Raw genomic sequence first — 17,004 nt, 5'->3', positions numbered from 1 at the left:
TGTTTCTTATTTTCCTATAGAATCTTTCAATGGGAGAATAAAATCAGCGATAAACGAAAAAATTTATTGATCTAAAATGGTCAAACCCTATTCGATATCATTGATTCTTCCCCATTTAAGTCTAGACTTGGTTATCTCCAATTTCAACCAAGAAGGTACGTAGGGTTTGCTCCAGGGCTCAGCGTTCGGGAATGGAATTGGTTTCGGTGGAGCTTTGAATGGATGTACATTTTTCAATTTCCGCTGTAGAAATTCTTTATTTATTTGTTGGGGATCTCTATACTTATCCATGTAGAGGTTGAATGGTTGACGTAGAGGGAACCATGCTTGGGGCTTTATATAGGCAGGATTGAAGTCATACTCAAATATTGGTTCCTTCATTCCTAATTTTTCATGATAAAATTCTTTCAGCGATTTGTCCCAGTGTGATTGAAAGAATGCAAGACCTGCTGGTGTCATATAATCTTGATGGCTTCTATAAAACTCTAGAGTGGAAAATGTTCTTGCTTGTAAATCGTAATTACTAACATTGTCAGGTTTCAATTGTGAGAAATCTATTTTTTTATCCTGTTTATATAAAACAACTGCAAACCTGTGATACCCTGTACCTTTAGGGGGAAATGGTTGTAAATACTCGAAGATAGTCTCACCCTTTTCAATGTTAGATTCTGGAATATTACCAATAAACCAATGTACATATTCTTTATCGTTATCAGTAAAATGTCCATCAAGATTTGTCAAGAGTAATGTCCATAAAGTATCTTTTTCGCATGAATATTTCACAATTGGTTTCTTTTTAGCATCTTCTGGTTTTATGGTATTACCAAAATATACTGGATATAGAACATCATCAGAAGAAAATGTAACATCTAATGCAACTTTAGGATAAAAATAAGCATAACCGTAAAGGTGCTCAAATATGCCATAATGGTCGGCAATTCTTTTCAAATGTTGTGGTGCTATTGTTACTGACCATTCCTTATAAGCTTCATCCAAATCAATCATAAGTCTTCTATTTCTAGATTCCTTTTCCATGTTTGCATTTGAACGTACTTTTTTCAAAAATTCTACTTGTTCTTGTTTTGTTTTTCCATCAATTTTATTTAGTGGAAATCCTATATCAATACGTTTATTCAGTTCAGGATCTTTGTAATTGTATTCTGTAATAAAAGGAGCACAGCATTAGATACAAAGATTTGAAATGAATGAATTCGATCACCTTCCAATCTTTGATCTATAGATCGAGCTATGCCAGGGGGCTTTCCTCTCATATGATGACCATACCTTACAGGACCAAATTCTAGACCAATGGTACTACTTTTTAATAGAAAATTATGAAAACGGAAATACTTCAAAGAAGATAAACTCATTTTTAAAATGAATATTACAAAGTTACGTTTCTATTATATATTTGAAATAGTTTATTAGTTATTTAATTCTGAGGTTAATAAGGATCCTAATGTCATCAATAGAATGTCTTTTGAGCTAATTTGGTAGTTCGTTTAGTTTTGGACCTACTCTTCAAGCTATTTTAATATATTATACTCTATTTTTGTGGAAGATGATGATGAAGATCTAATTATGCGTTTATCTCTTTCATCAATAAAATATGAAAATTAAGAAATCTCCAATTAACATTCGAATTGAAACAAATTGTATTTGGTTTTCTTTATTTCTGTGATTTGCACACTCTGGCAACGTCCTGGAAAATTTGAATTTAATTTGAAGCCTAGCCGTCTTTTCTATGTCGCTTATATATATTTGAAGTAACCGTTTTTTGTTCTGAGTTTCCAAGTTTTTAATTTTTTATAATTGTTTTTTAACTAATACAAGGAGAGTGATTTTCGAACAATATTTACTGAAGGTAGCATCGTCGAATTGTCATTATTACATCATGTTATATTTTTGAAATGCCTTTGGTATTTATTATTATTGTATTATTTTTATAGGTAGTAACTTCGTTTGGGTAATATGTCGAGAATTCCCAAATTTGAAAGTAAATTGAAGGGACCTAGAGCGAGAGATGATCTTCCAGAATTACCAAATATAAAGAAAAATATTAGACCTATTTTGAGACGCTCCAAGTCCTATGACAATCTCAGCCATGCAGTTACGAAGTCAGTAGCATCTGTAGTTTCTTCTATGAGGAAACCTTTAGCTAATTTTTCCAATATAAAAAATACATCTAATGCAGTGTCACAGTTGAAATTTGGTAAAACTCAAACAGAGGACACAGTCCCTGAGCTACCTAAAATAAATAAGAGACCAGCCAAAATTAACATTAGGCGATCAAAATCATTCAGTGATATTAGGGTTAATCGCAATTTTCCTGCAACACTAAATTCTGTTAAACCAAATATTTTTCCAAAAGTTGGTGTTAAAGCCCCACCTAAAACGGCCACTTCTACAAATAGAACAAATATTACAAAACCTGTTATAAAACCTAATGTAGCATCAAAATCAGGAGTTAAAAGACAAGGGGAAAATTGTGAATCAGGAATAAAAAATAAGGTGGCTAAGAAAACTAAAGTACCTGATTGGGATTATAAAACTAGATTCATTTTACTACAAGAGAAATATTGTAGTTTACAGGAAGATTATAAAATTGCAGAAAAATGTGTTGAAGGTGAGTTGGTATATCTGAATTATGTTGTATCTCCTCTATACATTTGAGATTACAAATGATATTCAATAATCATTAAAAAATTATTTTAGATGCTAAAAGTGGCTTTCAATCTAAAATTTCTGAATTGGAGGAATCGGAAAAGAGTTTGAGGGACCAAGTGAATAAATTGACAGCAGTAAATGAAGAAATTAGTAAATTCAAAGAAGATTTAATCAGTAAATATGAATCAAAAAGTACAGAATTGGAGAAGTTGAAAGAAGAAACTTCTGTTATTCAGCAAAAATATGACCATTTTTATCAGGAAACCCAGAAACTTACAAAAGAAAGAGATCATCTTTTGAATGAAGTCCTTAATGGTGAAAAATTGAGACGCAAGTTGCATAATTGCATTCAAGATCTCAAAGGTATGTGAAAGTGGCAAGAAAATTTTCCCAAGTCATGTTCGTTTAGCTTTATTTAAATAAATGATTCAATTTGATTGGTTCTTTCAATTTGTTTCATAATAATTAATCGGTTTACAAAGTTTGTGTTATTTGAGTTTAAAATTTAGTCGATATAAAGTCGCATTCATCTGCAATTAAAGTTATGTTTTACAGGAAATATCAGAGTATTTTGCCGTCTGAGGCCAGCCTTGAACGAACTTGAAAGGATTAATCAGTGTAATTTCAATTTTGCTAATGGTAATTGGATGGAAATATCTAAACCAAGGGGAAGTATCGCACCAGGCGGTAATCTCAAAAGTAATGAAACACAAGAATTCACATTCGATAAAGTATTCAATCAAGATGCGACCCAAGAAGAGATTTTCGAGGAACTATCACAACTCGTACAGTCTGCAATGGATGGCTATCATGTTTGTGTTTTCGCCTATGGACAGACTGGTTCTGGTAAAACTTATACCATGCAGGGTGAATCAGATCCTATGGAACGTCTAGGTATTTATATTCGTCTTATTTCTCATCAAATCACTTCGTCTTTTTCATATGAAAAATGACATTCAAAGTAAGTATTTCTATGTTCATGAATGTGTTCTATGTGCAGGAATGATACCAAGATCTGTGCAATTGATTTTTGAGAAGAAGGAACAAATGGCGAAAATGGGTTGGTCTTTTACAATCCAAGCAAGTTTCCTGGAGATATATAACGAGAATATAAGAGATCTTTTGAATATGAAAGGTGGAAAGTCTTTAGATATCCGATATAATGAAGGAAAAGGCACCACCGTTTCTAACTTGACAGTCGTACCGATTTCATCTGCCGAGGAACTTCTTACATATATGTATAAGTCTCAACAAAATAGGTGAGTGTTTTTATTTGAACAGGATGGAATTTTTCCGTTACTGATGTTTTCTGCAATAAATACAATAACTATATTAAACAAGGTTCTCTTATCTTGTAGAAAGAATTAGGTTAGTTGAGGTTAGGTTAGCGAAATTGCAATATTCTTGTGGAAGTTGAATAGTTATACAGATTAACTATTTTTTAGGTCTACAGCCGTCACAAATTTCAATGAACACAGCTCCAGATCTCACTCGATCACGAAAATTTACATAGAAGGACGCTATCAAGACTCGGATGATGTTTATGTGGGTTCGGTGAGTTTGGTAGATCTAGCTGGTTCAGAAAGTGCCAAATCAGTGTCCACCGAACGTTTAGCCGAAACTAAAAATATAAATAAGAGCTTGTCGAGTTTAGGAAATGTAATGATGGCCTTATATAAGAAGGAAACACATATTCCGTATAGAAATTCGAAATTGACGTTCTTGTTACAATCTTCTCTGGGAGGAAATTGTAAATGTTTGATGATTGTCAACATTTCACCTATCGCTGATTCTTTTAATGAGTCCATTAGTGCTTTGAGATTCGCTGCCAAAGTGAAAGAGGTTAAAATTGCTTCGAATAAAAACAAACTAGTGACCCCAATCAAGTAATTTATAAATATTGGTTTAAGGAAAATTGTTGATAATCGGTCATTTTATGTTTGACTTAGAAGTTTAGTTTATTAGAGAAATGGTCGGACCAGTCGATTCTAGTTTACAATTTTAAGTCTTATTTGTATTATCGATAGTCAAGTTAGACAATATTATTTCGATATGATGGACTGAACAAGGATGAAAAGTATTTCCCATTAACTAAAATGGACTCGTCTTTATATTTCCCTTGTTATCTTATTCCCCCTTCTCCATTTTTTTTTGGATCAACTCTTATCTCTGAATGATGCATGATCTACCTTTATTTGAGGCGTGTAAGAATTAAAAAATTTTACTATTAGCTTAACCCCCAAGGACTTGGATGTTCTAAGTCTCTGGGAGGGGAATTAGTCGTTCTCTTTACATCGTTAAATTTGCACAATTTGTGCCTTTTTATCTTTACGAGTTACGTTTAACAATTAACTATTAACAAATATTTTAATTTTTATCGTATGCTGTCATGTTAAAAAAAACTAGAATTTTTTTGAACTATATGCCTATAGTCCTTTAATTTTGATCCCAAAGAATGATTTTCTAAAGAATTAATTCGATAGTGTGCTAACTACACTGAAGTTTTTAATCCGCAATACTATTAGTACTTTGTAAATATCAATATATGTTTTGTATATATTTCATTTTTATTATTCATCTGTTAGAGATCAGTTCTTAACATAATCGAGAATGGCTTTAGCCATTTCGAATTATTTATAGTCATTAATTACCAGTGTTTGATGAATGTACTAACATTTTTTTAGTGTCTGTAAAATATGTTATCCTAAAAAAATAAATAACTCAGTAGTTTTACTACATAGAATATTTTTTCTTGTACTTTTTTTCCTCATCCTATCAGTACTTCGCACTATTATCTATCAATTCTTTCATGAAAACGAAAATGCTGTTTTGATAGAGGAATCAAGAATTCAGTATTTTTTTTCGAATTTCTTCATTTTTGCGGATAACTGAATAGATTTTGCAGGATCTGAAGAAGGTAGACTAGAAATATTCTCATTTCACAGATAATGCGATAAAATTGAGAAGGAAAAAACTTTTTTTCAATGAAAATTTATTCAAACACGATCATGAAACCAATATTTTTTGAGTTCATTCTCATCAAAAATGTATAAAAAGTTCACAACAAAAGAAGGTTGATACACAACAACTTCATGATATGAGATCAAGAAAATAACAAATATTATATGTACTTATATCTACAACTTAAAAATACTGATAAAATTATTCAAATAATAAAACGAAGAATTAAATCCATAAAATGTCTATATATAATGCATGTTTGCTGAAGTTTAATATTCTGATGGAGTAAAATGAAACTTTTTACAATGTAAAAACGGTGAAAATGGAATTAAAGTTTTGATAAGTTTTAAAACTAATATCACAAAAACCCATAAAATACTAAAAATTTATCCCCATACAGGGTGAATCGGATCCTGCTAAGCACCTTGATATTTTGCATGCTACCTCTGACAAATGACAGTATTGAAAGAAGAATTTCTATGATTGTGCAGGAATGATACCTTTAGAATAAAGAATAACTTATTCTTTATTCTAAGATGATACCATCACCAAGATCTGTGACCACCTTCTATGATAGATCTTTTTAATATGAAAGGTGGAAAGTCATCGATATTCGATACAATTCAGAAAGGAACACAATTTTGTCTAATTGACAGAACTTCTTCTTTATATGTGTAAGACTCAACAAAATAGTTTAGTGCTTTGGTTTGAACAGAACTGAATTTTGTAAAGCTGTAGATTGGAAACATTTACCAATTACCATCCCTACTGCAACAACAAGTACTTTATTGATAAGAATCAATTGGCCATCGACCGAGGTCCTTCAGCCATGTACAATTAAAAAGAAAATAGAAAATATATAAACATAAATACTATGAGTTCTATGAATAGTAAGTTTGTATTATCGATAGCTAAGTTAGACAATATTATTTCGATATGATGGACTGAAGAAGGATAAAAAATATTTCCAATCCCCAACTTAAAAATACTGATTATTTTTTTCCTTTGAATATATACTTGAATAAGAAACCGAATGTCTATATATTATCAATGTTTTTTGAATTTTAATATTTTGATGATGTATAAAATGAAACTTTTTACAATGTAAAAACGGAGAAAATGGAATTACAGGTTAAATAATTTTTTTTAAAAACTAATATCACAAAAACACATAAAATACTTTGAGAATAAAAACTTAATATAATTTTATCACATCTACCTTTTGTGAGTGAACCAATCGGTTCTAGCTTGTCGATTAGACTCAAAAAAATACTAAATCAATCGAAAAGTATTTTTTCGGTGTAATCAAACAAGGTGTCCTAATATAAAATAACGTTACCTCTATTAGATTATTAGCTTGGAACTTATTGCTTAAGATCTATTTCTAGAAAGCCTCTCAAAAGTTCTCAATAACACTAAGCATCTAACAAACTCCTGGTTTTAAGAATTTTTATCATTCTTACAGGTCGTTTTGGGTTCTGTACAATTTCTTCTTTTGAAGGTCATATTCTGCACTTATCATAACTGTACTCCTTGTAATTTTTCTGCAATAAATTATATCAATTAGGTATCGCTCAAATTTTTTGATAAATATCGCTAGTCAATAAGAAAACCAATATTAGACCAATTGAAAAGTCCCCTGTCTGATGCACAGATGGCGGTGCTAGTAATAAATAAATATGATTTTTAGTTAGTAGTCCGACCATTAGTTTGTTATATATTGCCTTGTGGGTCTAGCTACTTTTGTTATTTGAAAAAAGAATTTCGCGTCAGCTGAGTGGACTGCACACGATGAACCGAATCCAAAGCGAGGAAAAACACAACAGTCAACTGGCAAGGTTATGGCATCAGTATTCTGGGATGCGCAAGGTACAATATTCATTGATTACCTCCAAAAGTCCAGACCATCAACAGCGATTATTAAATAGCGTTATTGGATCGTTTAAAGGATGAAATCGTTAAAAAACGTCCCCATTTGAAGAAAAAAAGGTACTGTTTCATCAAGACAAAGCGCCGTGTCACAAATCAATGAAAAGAATGGCAAAATTGCATGAATTGGGCTTAGAATTGCTTCTGCATTCACCGTATTCGGCAGATCTGGTCCCCAGCGACTTTTTCCTGTACTCAGACTTCAAAAGAATGCTCGCTGGAAAGAAATTTAGCACCAATGAAGAAGTAATCGCCGAAACTGAGGCCTATTTTGAAGCGAAAGACAAACCGTACTACAAAAATGGTATCGAAAAGTTGGAAGATCGTTATAATCGCTGTATCGCCCTAGAAGACAACTATGTTGAATAATAAAATCGAATTTTGCCAAAAACATGTGTTTTACTATGGTAGACCGGGGATTTTTCAATTGGCCTGTTAGTCTATAAGAAAAGCAATAGATCCTCATTGGATAGCTCCATGATTTACTCATACTCACTTCAAAAATTGTGGCAGAAACACATTCCAACCATTCACAGCCTGTCTGAAGGTGAGGTGGAGCTCGAATGTTGGTGGTATCGAAGGGTCGCACTTTATGCTACAGATTTTCCTCTTTTCATCTTTCAATTCGAATTCGATGTAGAGTATGCACCCCCTCAGTCCACAAGGCTCTAACTCCGCCATTTGGAACACCCTCTTGGCGATGTCCAGTGTTAGGCCGTGAGGCAGAAGGATCTCTTCAAGGAAATTTTCCTTCCTTGCTAACCTTAGCTCGTCCTCCAATCGCTTGGAAAGCGTTTCTACAATTGCCACCTCTTCAGAGCATCCGTATTGACCGTATTCTGTAAAAAAAATAATAATAATTAAAATATAAATATATTATACAGGGTTAGAACTATTTAGAGGGGCACTACAGGGATATCGAAAACCGTTAGAAATACAGGGTGGCTTAAATTACAAAAAAGTTGCGTTATTTAGGGATTAGTGTGTTGGTGTTAACAGATCCAAAATATCTCCAATGGTTCCCGAGATATTTCGAAAAAACAAAAAAAAAATACGAATTCAACAATGTATCACACTCTACAAAAATATCGAGTCCAGCTACGCAAATTTGAACTTCCCCTTTATTTTTTTGTTTAAGTAGTAGGCTGGTGCCAGAATTGTCAAATAACGCTGATATATGATTTTACAACTCTAATAGAAAATTAGAAAAAATATATATATGAAAATATTAATTCAGAAAAACATAAATCAATTTTATGTAGGTACCTTACTTTCTATCTATGTACTATACCTTACTTTCTATCATTGTTATCTTTATTTAAACACATAAACAAAAAAAAGCAAAAAAAAGAAAGAATTGAAAATTCAAAGGAAAATGAATGGAAAAATTTGACTTTCAGTTTCCTATTTCAGTTATGTAAATTTCCAAGGTGTTCTAGAAGTAATGATTCCTAATTTCCAATCATTCAAGGTTAACTGATCCAAAAATCAGAAAAAATCCAGAAAAAATATTATCCTGTAGATTTGCATTTAAAATTAGCATATCACATGATGAAAACTTTAAATTGGAATATCTATGTCAAATTGAAGTTGAATATCTTTTGAAATGAAGGAGCCATGAGAAAAAACTTGAAAAATAATCAAATGTCAACACCCTGTATCTCGAAAACCAAAGCGTTTGCGAGCCCATATTTATAGGACTTTTTTCTTGAAATGATTCGAAGAATCTGTCATTTTCATTTGAACCTCCAATTTAGAAACACCCTGTATATGCGTATATCCAATTCTGTGGCCTCCAAAATGGCCCCAAGACGCAGTATGCGTATTTTCGATGACTTGAGATATTCTATGCAGAAAATAATAAACCACGGAGTAAAATTTGCAGTGTTTTTAGAACTCTTGATAAAACTCAAAGCAAAATCCTCTGATAACTCGGTACGAACCGCATAGAAGTGAAACTACTCTGTTGCTAAGCGCACCAGTAGAGGTTAAAGCAGGTCATCATCGAGTCGAAAGTAACGCTCTGTTCCAATCCGAAACAGAAACTACCTTTATGAAAATCTGCTCGCTTCCATTTGCTAGTTATTATTTATATCACCTACGGAATCGGCTCTATTGAACACTGTTGGCAAAGTTTCATAAGTTACAACAATTACCCAGTGTTGAGAAAGACTTTTCCGTGTTCTGGGGTACAATTCTGTGACGTATAGGTTGGTCAAACTGATAGCTTTCAACTCGAATTTTAAAAGAAGTTGAATGAGTTTGTGGATTGACTGGAAACCTTACGTGAATGGCTTTGAATAGAAGGGAATTAACTTGGCGTAATCGTATAATGAAAATTGTCCGACTACCATCGGTTTACTACTCTATTCACGTTTGATTACATAATGAAATTAAATATTTCGAATCATAAAGATTCACGTCGGATCTATGGAACAGATCGATGGTTCTTCTGTGGATCTATGGTTCTAAAAGGATTGGTAGTTTTATTAATTGACAGATACTTATTGCTTGAAACATTTCTGATGGATTAATAATTGAAAACTGTACAAATATTGCAATTATTAGATGGCCATGCCAGTGCCATACCTACAACTTTTTTTCTCGTTAGTATCAAGCTTCAAAAGAGTCAATAATTCGGAACATAGAGTTAAGTCTGGATTGAGATATTGGATACTGCATTTCTTGTTTGAAATGAGGATGAAAACCAGTTTTTTGATTGGAAAAAATGCTGAATAAGCAAAGCAATGACTTGATAATGTGTTATTCAGATTCTGCTCCATCGATAACAATGGTTGAAAGTTGACTTAAAGTTAGGCTCTAATGAAGAGGTGGATTGTAGAAGTTGAATCTTACTTCGAAAGCAAAGACTACAGAAAAGTATTGAAAAGTTCTAGGAGTACATGTTGAAGATGAGAATATTGATGAATAGAGTCGAATATCTAAAAAATGTGGTTTTATCTACAAGAAAGACGATATTTGCTTGATGTGTGTAATTATTCATGGTAAGAAGACGCAACATTAGTTGTCAATTTATAAAAATAAACATCGATTCCATCAGAAATGTGCAAATTTGAACGCAAAATGTTTTTCGATATCTGAAGGTATAAATTGAAAGTTGAAAAATCAAATTTTCCAAGCATGCATTTGTTATTTCTATACGCTTTTTCGTTACCTCCAGAATATCGTTCTAATAAAGTAATGAATGCTATTCTGTTGAGAGAATCTTTCCTTTCTATATTTTCATGGTGTGTCACTTTGTAGGATAATTCAAGTTATTGCAGACCAGGACGTTTTGACCTAAGATTTGCTTTCAAGGCTGGTTAAAAAAAATATATATTTTCATAATAAAGATCGCAAAGAAGAACGAATACAAGAGAAGGCACTTAGGTAAGTCAGCATATTTTTTCCAACGATCCAACGTAGGTTTGTCAGTCATTATAATAGATCGAAATCGCCTCTGGCATTGACCAAATTTGGCTTATCTGGAGAGAAGATCGACTCCGTAAAAACGAACAAAAGCCTTAGTCTGTCCGTAAGGTGTATCAATTTGAAATAACGATATTTATTGCTGACATTGAGAGGAGTTTCGCAACCGCAAAACCTCGGTGACAGTTCTATCCTTCGGCAGATTTGCATTCGACTGTTTAATCGTGTGGATCTGTCAGGTCATCAAGGTTAAATCTTGTATGGGAGGAGACGAAACTGTTAAGACAACCGTTTTCTACTTCTATAGTCTATATGAGGCGATGCGATATGTGGGGTTTAGACACCAGAAGAACAGTTAGAAAACGTCGCGTTTATACTATGTGACATAAAAAATGCAACACCGAGAAGGCGTTGAAGTTTTTCGGCCAAACTTGACAGATATGCTGAAGAGGGAACATCACCCCGTGACATTCTCGTAATTTGTCAATATTTGCCCAGAAGAGGAGGGACAAAATGATGTACGGTGGTGCCAGAACGATTGAATGATCGGTAGAAATTAGGAATATTACAATAGTTCCAACTATCGTCGAAAGGAAGTACTTTACCGAGTCTTTTTGAAATTTTTCACAAAATTAGGGTTTGGCCTCTTTTGTAACGTATTTTTTTAACGAATATATTCAAAATACATCACTGCGAAAAACGAAAAGTTACCAAAATTATTATTATTTTCTTCATTCGCTAATAAAAAATATTGAAATACTACAATTTGGATGATTGTTCGAAAAAATTATGTCGAAACCCTATAAAAATTGTTTGTAATAAGAACTATCTTTAATTTCTTTTTGAATTGAGCATTTACGTAGAGGTTTTTCCTCTTAAGAAAAAGTTACCATATAGCGAATTTATATTCATAATTAGTTTTACTTAATGTGACTGCAACATTTTCACAATTTTTGTAGTGAATTTTAACAATTTAAGTGCTTTGTTGAAGCTTGTTTCATTCCATTTTCAGTAATGGCGTAATTTTTTACTTATCAAGTGTCAGAATATGACATCTCCAAAAGTGACGCGGGCTATTTAAAATCAAACCTTCTATTGGAAACCCCTTTATTTGATTTTACCTTTTACATCGATAAAAAAGCTGTATCGTTTTTACTGCAATATAAAAACCAGCCATATCACAAAATTAAAATGAATACGTTTCTGATTTTGTCTGAGATATCTCAGTTCTGTTAAATGTTATTCTTACTACGCATATTTTAAATCGTTTCCGTTTTTTATTGATAATTCGAAAGCTATTTGGAATGATGCATAGAGTAATAAACATATATACAGGAATTATACGCAATTTTTACATGTCCCCAACATGGTTAGATTACGTTGTTGGATTGTGATATATTTTCAAATCCACTCATTATAAATGTATATTCTATTGAATGCAATATATTTATTTGAGTGATCTCCGATTAAATATGCAAATTTGAATATTTGGAATCCAATATTTTTCCTAATTGTCGAATTTATAATAAGCAGAATATTTATTATTTTCTGTATCTACCTGCTGAAATCCAAGGTTTGGCAACTTTTGCTCTCCTAGTGTCATCGGTTGTTTCACGTCGTTTGGCGCGCTTGAAGTTTGTTTTCTGAATTTCTGATATATTTAGGTATTTATTTCAATATATTTCGAGTTAATATGAAACGTTGATTCACTATGGGACATAAGAAGTGCGTTCTTTGTGTAGAAACTTGCGAATTGAGTGAAATATCGTATCACTGAATCACTGATATGTTTTCATTTCCGCACGCTTCATGTCAAATTTGATAGTTCATTTGAGGACAAAATTTGCTTAATGAAAATGACATATGCTCCCTCTATATATGTTCATTACTCTGAGAGATATGTCATTTCTGTTAAATGTTATTCTTGCTACGCATATTTTAAATTCTTTCCGGTTTTTTTTAATTTCTAATTCGAAAACTATTTGGAATGATGCAACAGTTGAAACAGAAAGTCGAATTCAATACTAAATGATATCAGAAAAAAAAACGAAATAAATTATTTTAATTTCCTGTAAAACCAGGAGTCCCAAAAATGTTTCAGATGAAAATTATCGAACGATATCTCGATTTTATAATTTTAAATAGGCTCATTTCTCGAGAAACGTCTAACTCGGGACAGGCTGAATACACATCAGGAAAAGTACGATTATCTTTCGATCAACAGCAACCCAATAATTCAATTAGCGTTCAACATGGCAACTTTCCAACGATGCTATCTCGAATTCTCCAAGTTGTTTACCGCGAAAATAAGCAAGATCCAAAACGGTTGATGCCTCTTTCTCCTCCGATATACGCTATATCGAAAAGTTAAAATGATAAAAAAATACGGTATTACTATCTATCGAAAACAGGAACATATAAAAGTCTGAGCAATTATTTTTCTATTCGCTCGTTTATACAGCAAAACTGACCGTATCTGTTTATGAAAATACGATAAATAATTAAGTGTGGACTATTTTTAGCGATATACAGAGCTGCGATGATGACCTTCGCCGAGGCACACACTGAATAATATCGTATTGATGAAATTAAAATAATTGTTCGATTGAATTTCGCAATGATTATTAGCTGTAAATATTAATCTTACTTGGACGATAACGACTATTTCTGGGGTAAACAATATGCAAATGAACCCTTTATACTTGAAAATAGACCTTCTATGTCCATTTTCGTTTCGAAAATTACGCTAATTTCGTATTTTGAGTTATTTTTATGCATCAGCTCGTTTCTTGTACAGGGTGGGCAAATTTCGATGTTTTAGCACTACAACTGAGGTGATGGACAAAATCTGATACCCCATTCTCGGTCTCTTTTTCTGAGAATCTAACAAGGGTAGTATTCATTTTTGGTCACCTTCTTTTGTTTTCGAGTTATAAGCGAAAATTGGAAAAATGGCGATATGGAAAAACATTTATATCTCCGCTTATACTGATGATAGAGCTCTGAAATTAAAACATCTTACAGGCACTTTTTTACGTAGAATCCAGTGGCGTGCTCGACTTTTCAAAAGGATTTTTAATTACGAAGCTATGACCCAAAGTTATGTTTTTTTCAAATGGGAACACTAGATTTCTGTGCCACTTTTTGAAAGCTTAATTTTTCCTGATTTCAAAAATATATAACATTGTATGGTTTGTATCAATATGAATAATAGAAAATGGTCAAAAACCTTTTTTTTATCTAAGAGTCCCAATATTTATATGGTTTCAACTGTTGAGGAGCACAGAAAAATTGAGTTTTCTATAACAAGAGCAGTGTCCTTCCGTCAATCTGATTATTTCTATGCTTTTCACTAATTTCTACAAAAAAAAAGTTCAAAGGACCAGGCCTAAAAGAAAAAATTGTCCCGGTTAATTTTTCTGAATTTTTTGTATTTTGTGGAATATGACCTCCTGAACGAGAAAGTCTATTGGTCCAACTCAATCCTATGACTATTTTTCGAGATACAGGGTGTCGAAGTTGGAAAATGGCATTTATTTAAAGTAACATTTCTCTAAGGAAAACATCTTGAATGAAACATTTTAGCACGACAAATATTGCTTACCCATAAGGCAATAATTTCAGACTGGTTTTTAATAAAAATTATTGGGTGATAGAGAGCGAGTCAAACATTATTCAAAATGAAATTAGTTTAGTTCATAATTCACCCTGTAATTGAAATAATCATCAGTGGAATTTTCTAATTTTTGTTATTACTCTTAATTCGAGTGCACTATTATAATGTCAATCAAATTTGGCTTTGCTATGACCAGTTTTTGAGATACACAGGGTAATATATTGAGAGAGGCAATCATTTTACAAAAGTTGTATAGATACAATAAAAATTTCTTACAGAGTAACGGTGAGAGACACGTTACTTATTGTTATTTTGTCATTGTACAATGGAAGACATTGTACAGGGTGTTCGAAATTCGATGCTCATCGAGAGCATATCAAGAACTATAAGACTAAGAGAAAAATCTTCCAATGACCCTGATCTTTTTTTGAAATAATAAGATATCAAAAAGCAGATCAAAGATATCTTGATTCATTCTGGAGTTACAGGGCGTTTCTAGAAAAATAACTTTCGAATATTTCGCTATATCTACGATCTGTTATGAGTTTCATATGGACCATAAAAATAACTGAAAAAAACTTCGTGGAATTTTTTGAATATCTCGAACAAAAACCTAGATAGTTATAGCGAACAATTTGAAACAGTCATTTTTCAGTAGCTTGAAAACGAATCAAGATATCTATGATCGGCTTTCTGATATCTTATTATTTCGAAAAAAGATATCGGGGTTCTTTGAAGATTTTTCTATGATTCTTATAGTTCTTGAGATGCTCTCAGTTAGCATCGAATTTAGGACACCCTGTACAATGTCTTTCGTTGTACAATGACAAAATAACAATAAGTAAACGCCAACGTGTCTCTTATCGTTACTCTGAGTGAAATTTTCATTTGATACAACTTTTTGACAACTTTTGTAATAACAGTGGCCTCTCTTAAAATATTACCCTGTGTGTCTCAAAAACTGGTCATAGCAAAGCCAATACTTTTTGACATTATATTAGTGTACTCGAACTAAGAATGACAAAAAATTGGAAAATTCCACGAAGGCCTTTCTCAATTACAGTGAATTATGAACTAAACCAATTTCATTTTGAATACTTAATGTTTGACAATAATTTTAATTAAGAACCAGTATGAAATAATTACCTTATGGGTAAGTAATATTTGTCGCGCAAAAGAGATTAATTCAAGATGTTTACCTAAAATAAATGAAATTTTAAGATTAAAAATTCATCGCCTGCCGTTCAGAGGTTTTTTTGGAAACTATAAAAGCTTTTTGTATAAAATTCGTTACAAAATATTAGTTATACCGTCCTTCTAGTTCGAGAACAAGATCCCTCAATTTTAAAGGCAAAAATCCAGGAAAAATTCGAGAAATGCATGAATAACGAAATTGGGAAAATATACCTAGGATACCTAGGAAGAAACTGAACACATACTATAATAATTTTGATAGCATATCAATTGAAATTTTGTGATTTTCCGAAAATATAAATTTTTGTACGTGTCGAGATATTTAGTAAGTAAAATTTGCAGTGTTTTCAGTGAACATTTTGACAACCCACAATATACCACAAAACTTCGTTCGATTAGCCTTCCATCTTAAAATATTTTAAAACTCAGAATAAATGGATAAGATATAACAGATTCAATATACAGTATAGCGAATATTGTTAATAACTGGTAGATTTCTGCAATTGATATTGAAATCTTAAGTGAAACATCGAAAAACAGGACTCTGCAATATACTGCTGCATAGAAATTGATATCGAAGTTTCAACTGTCGACTTGTCATCGACTTGTTCAAACTTGTAAGAGAATAGGAACTCTATGTTAAAATTCACAAATTATCAGCAACAACATGTAAGAAGTTAGCGAACAAATAAAGTGATAATAAAGCGAAAATAGTTACTCAAACTTTTTCTAAAATCAAATGTGATTATCACGAACGAATTTTTCTTTAGAGTGTCTTCAAATCTCTTACCTTCTTTCTCTGTGAACCTCACATCATTAGTGAGCGCTATTACTTCCATGACGAATTTTCAGTAGTTGAAAATGAAAAAAATGGAAGCCGACGTGTGCTACAAGTTGATCATCAGTTTCTCTGCGTGAGCTACGTCTACCATCTACGAATGCACTGTCAAAACTGTATTTCAAAATCAGCTGTTCTTTATTTTTATAAAACCGGCTACCCCACCACGCGTTCGCCGGCCGGCGCTTTTCGTCCGCAACGTTGCCGCGTCTACGTTTTCGTCGGAGTCGAGGTTCTAGACTGGCTGGCGATGTTTCAGGGTCACTTGGTATGTTAGAACGCTCGGGATTAATAATTTTATAATGGGTACTTGGGTTTGGAGCTCTCGTTTTTGTTGTTATAGGTCAGGTACTTGGGTATTAGCACCTCT

General features: G+C 32.4%; 3 protein-coding genes across 3 annotated transcripts; 1 reads left to right on the top strand and 2 right to left on the bottom strand.

The window, feature by feature from the left end:
- Positions 1-50: 50 nt before the first annotated feature.
- Positions 51-1,466, bottom strand: LOC123682935 (39S ribosomal protein L38, mitochondrial). The gene is made up of 2 exons (XM_045621783.1): positions 1,220-1,466; positions 51-1,160 (listed from the first exon to the last, which is right to left on the bottom strand). The coding sequence occupies exons 1-2, from the start codon at positions 1,368-1,370 to the stop codon at positions 88-90; spliced, it is 1,224 nt and encodes a 407-aa protein (XP_045477739.1). The 5' UTR covers positions 1,371-1,466; the 3' UTR covers positions 51-87.
- Positions 1,467-1,718: 252 nt separating this feature from the next.
- Positions 1,719-5,412, top strand: LOC123682392 (protein claret segregational-like). The gene is made up of 6 exons (XM_045620990.1): positions 1,719-1,864; positions 1,950-2,626; positions 2,716-3,030; positions 3,223-3,561; positions 3,668-3,926; positions 4,113-5,412. Exons 2-6 carry the CDS (start codon positions 1,972-1,974, stop codon positions 4,555-4,557), a joined length of 2,013 nt encoding a protein of 670 aa, XP_045476946.1. The 5' UTR covers positions 1,719-1,864; positions 1,950-1,971; the 3' UTR covers positions 4,558-5,412.
- Positions 5,413-6,272: 860 nt separating this feature from the next.
- Positions 6,273-16,765, bottom strand: LOC123682277 (protein scylla-like). The gene is made up of 3 exons (XM_045620826.1): positions 16,587-16,765; positions 8,054-8,396; positions 6,273-7,172 (listed from the first exon to the last, which is right to left on the bottom strand). Exons 1-3 carry the CDS (start codon positions 16,633-16,635, stop codon positions 7,088-7,090), a joined length of 477 nt encoding a protein of 158 aa, XP_045476782.1. The 5' UTR covers positions 16,636-16,765; the 3' UTR covers positions 6,273-7,087.
- Between the last annotated feature and the right edge of the window lie 239 nt (positions 16,766-17,004).

Source organism: Harmonia axyridis, chromosome 6 (genome assembly GCF_914767665.1).
Source record: "Harmonia axyridis chromosome 6, icHarAxyr1.1, whole genome shotgun sequence".
NCBI lineage: Eukaryota > Metazoa > Arthropoda > Insecta > Coleoptera > Coccinellidae > Harmonia > Harmonia axyridis.
This window is presented reverse-complemented; position numbering and strand designations above follow the sequence as displayed.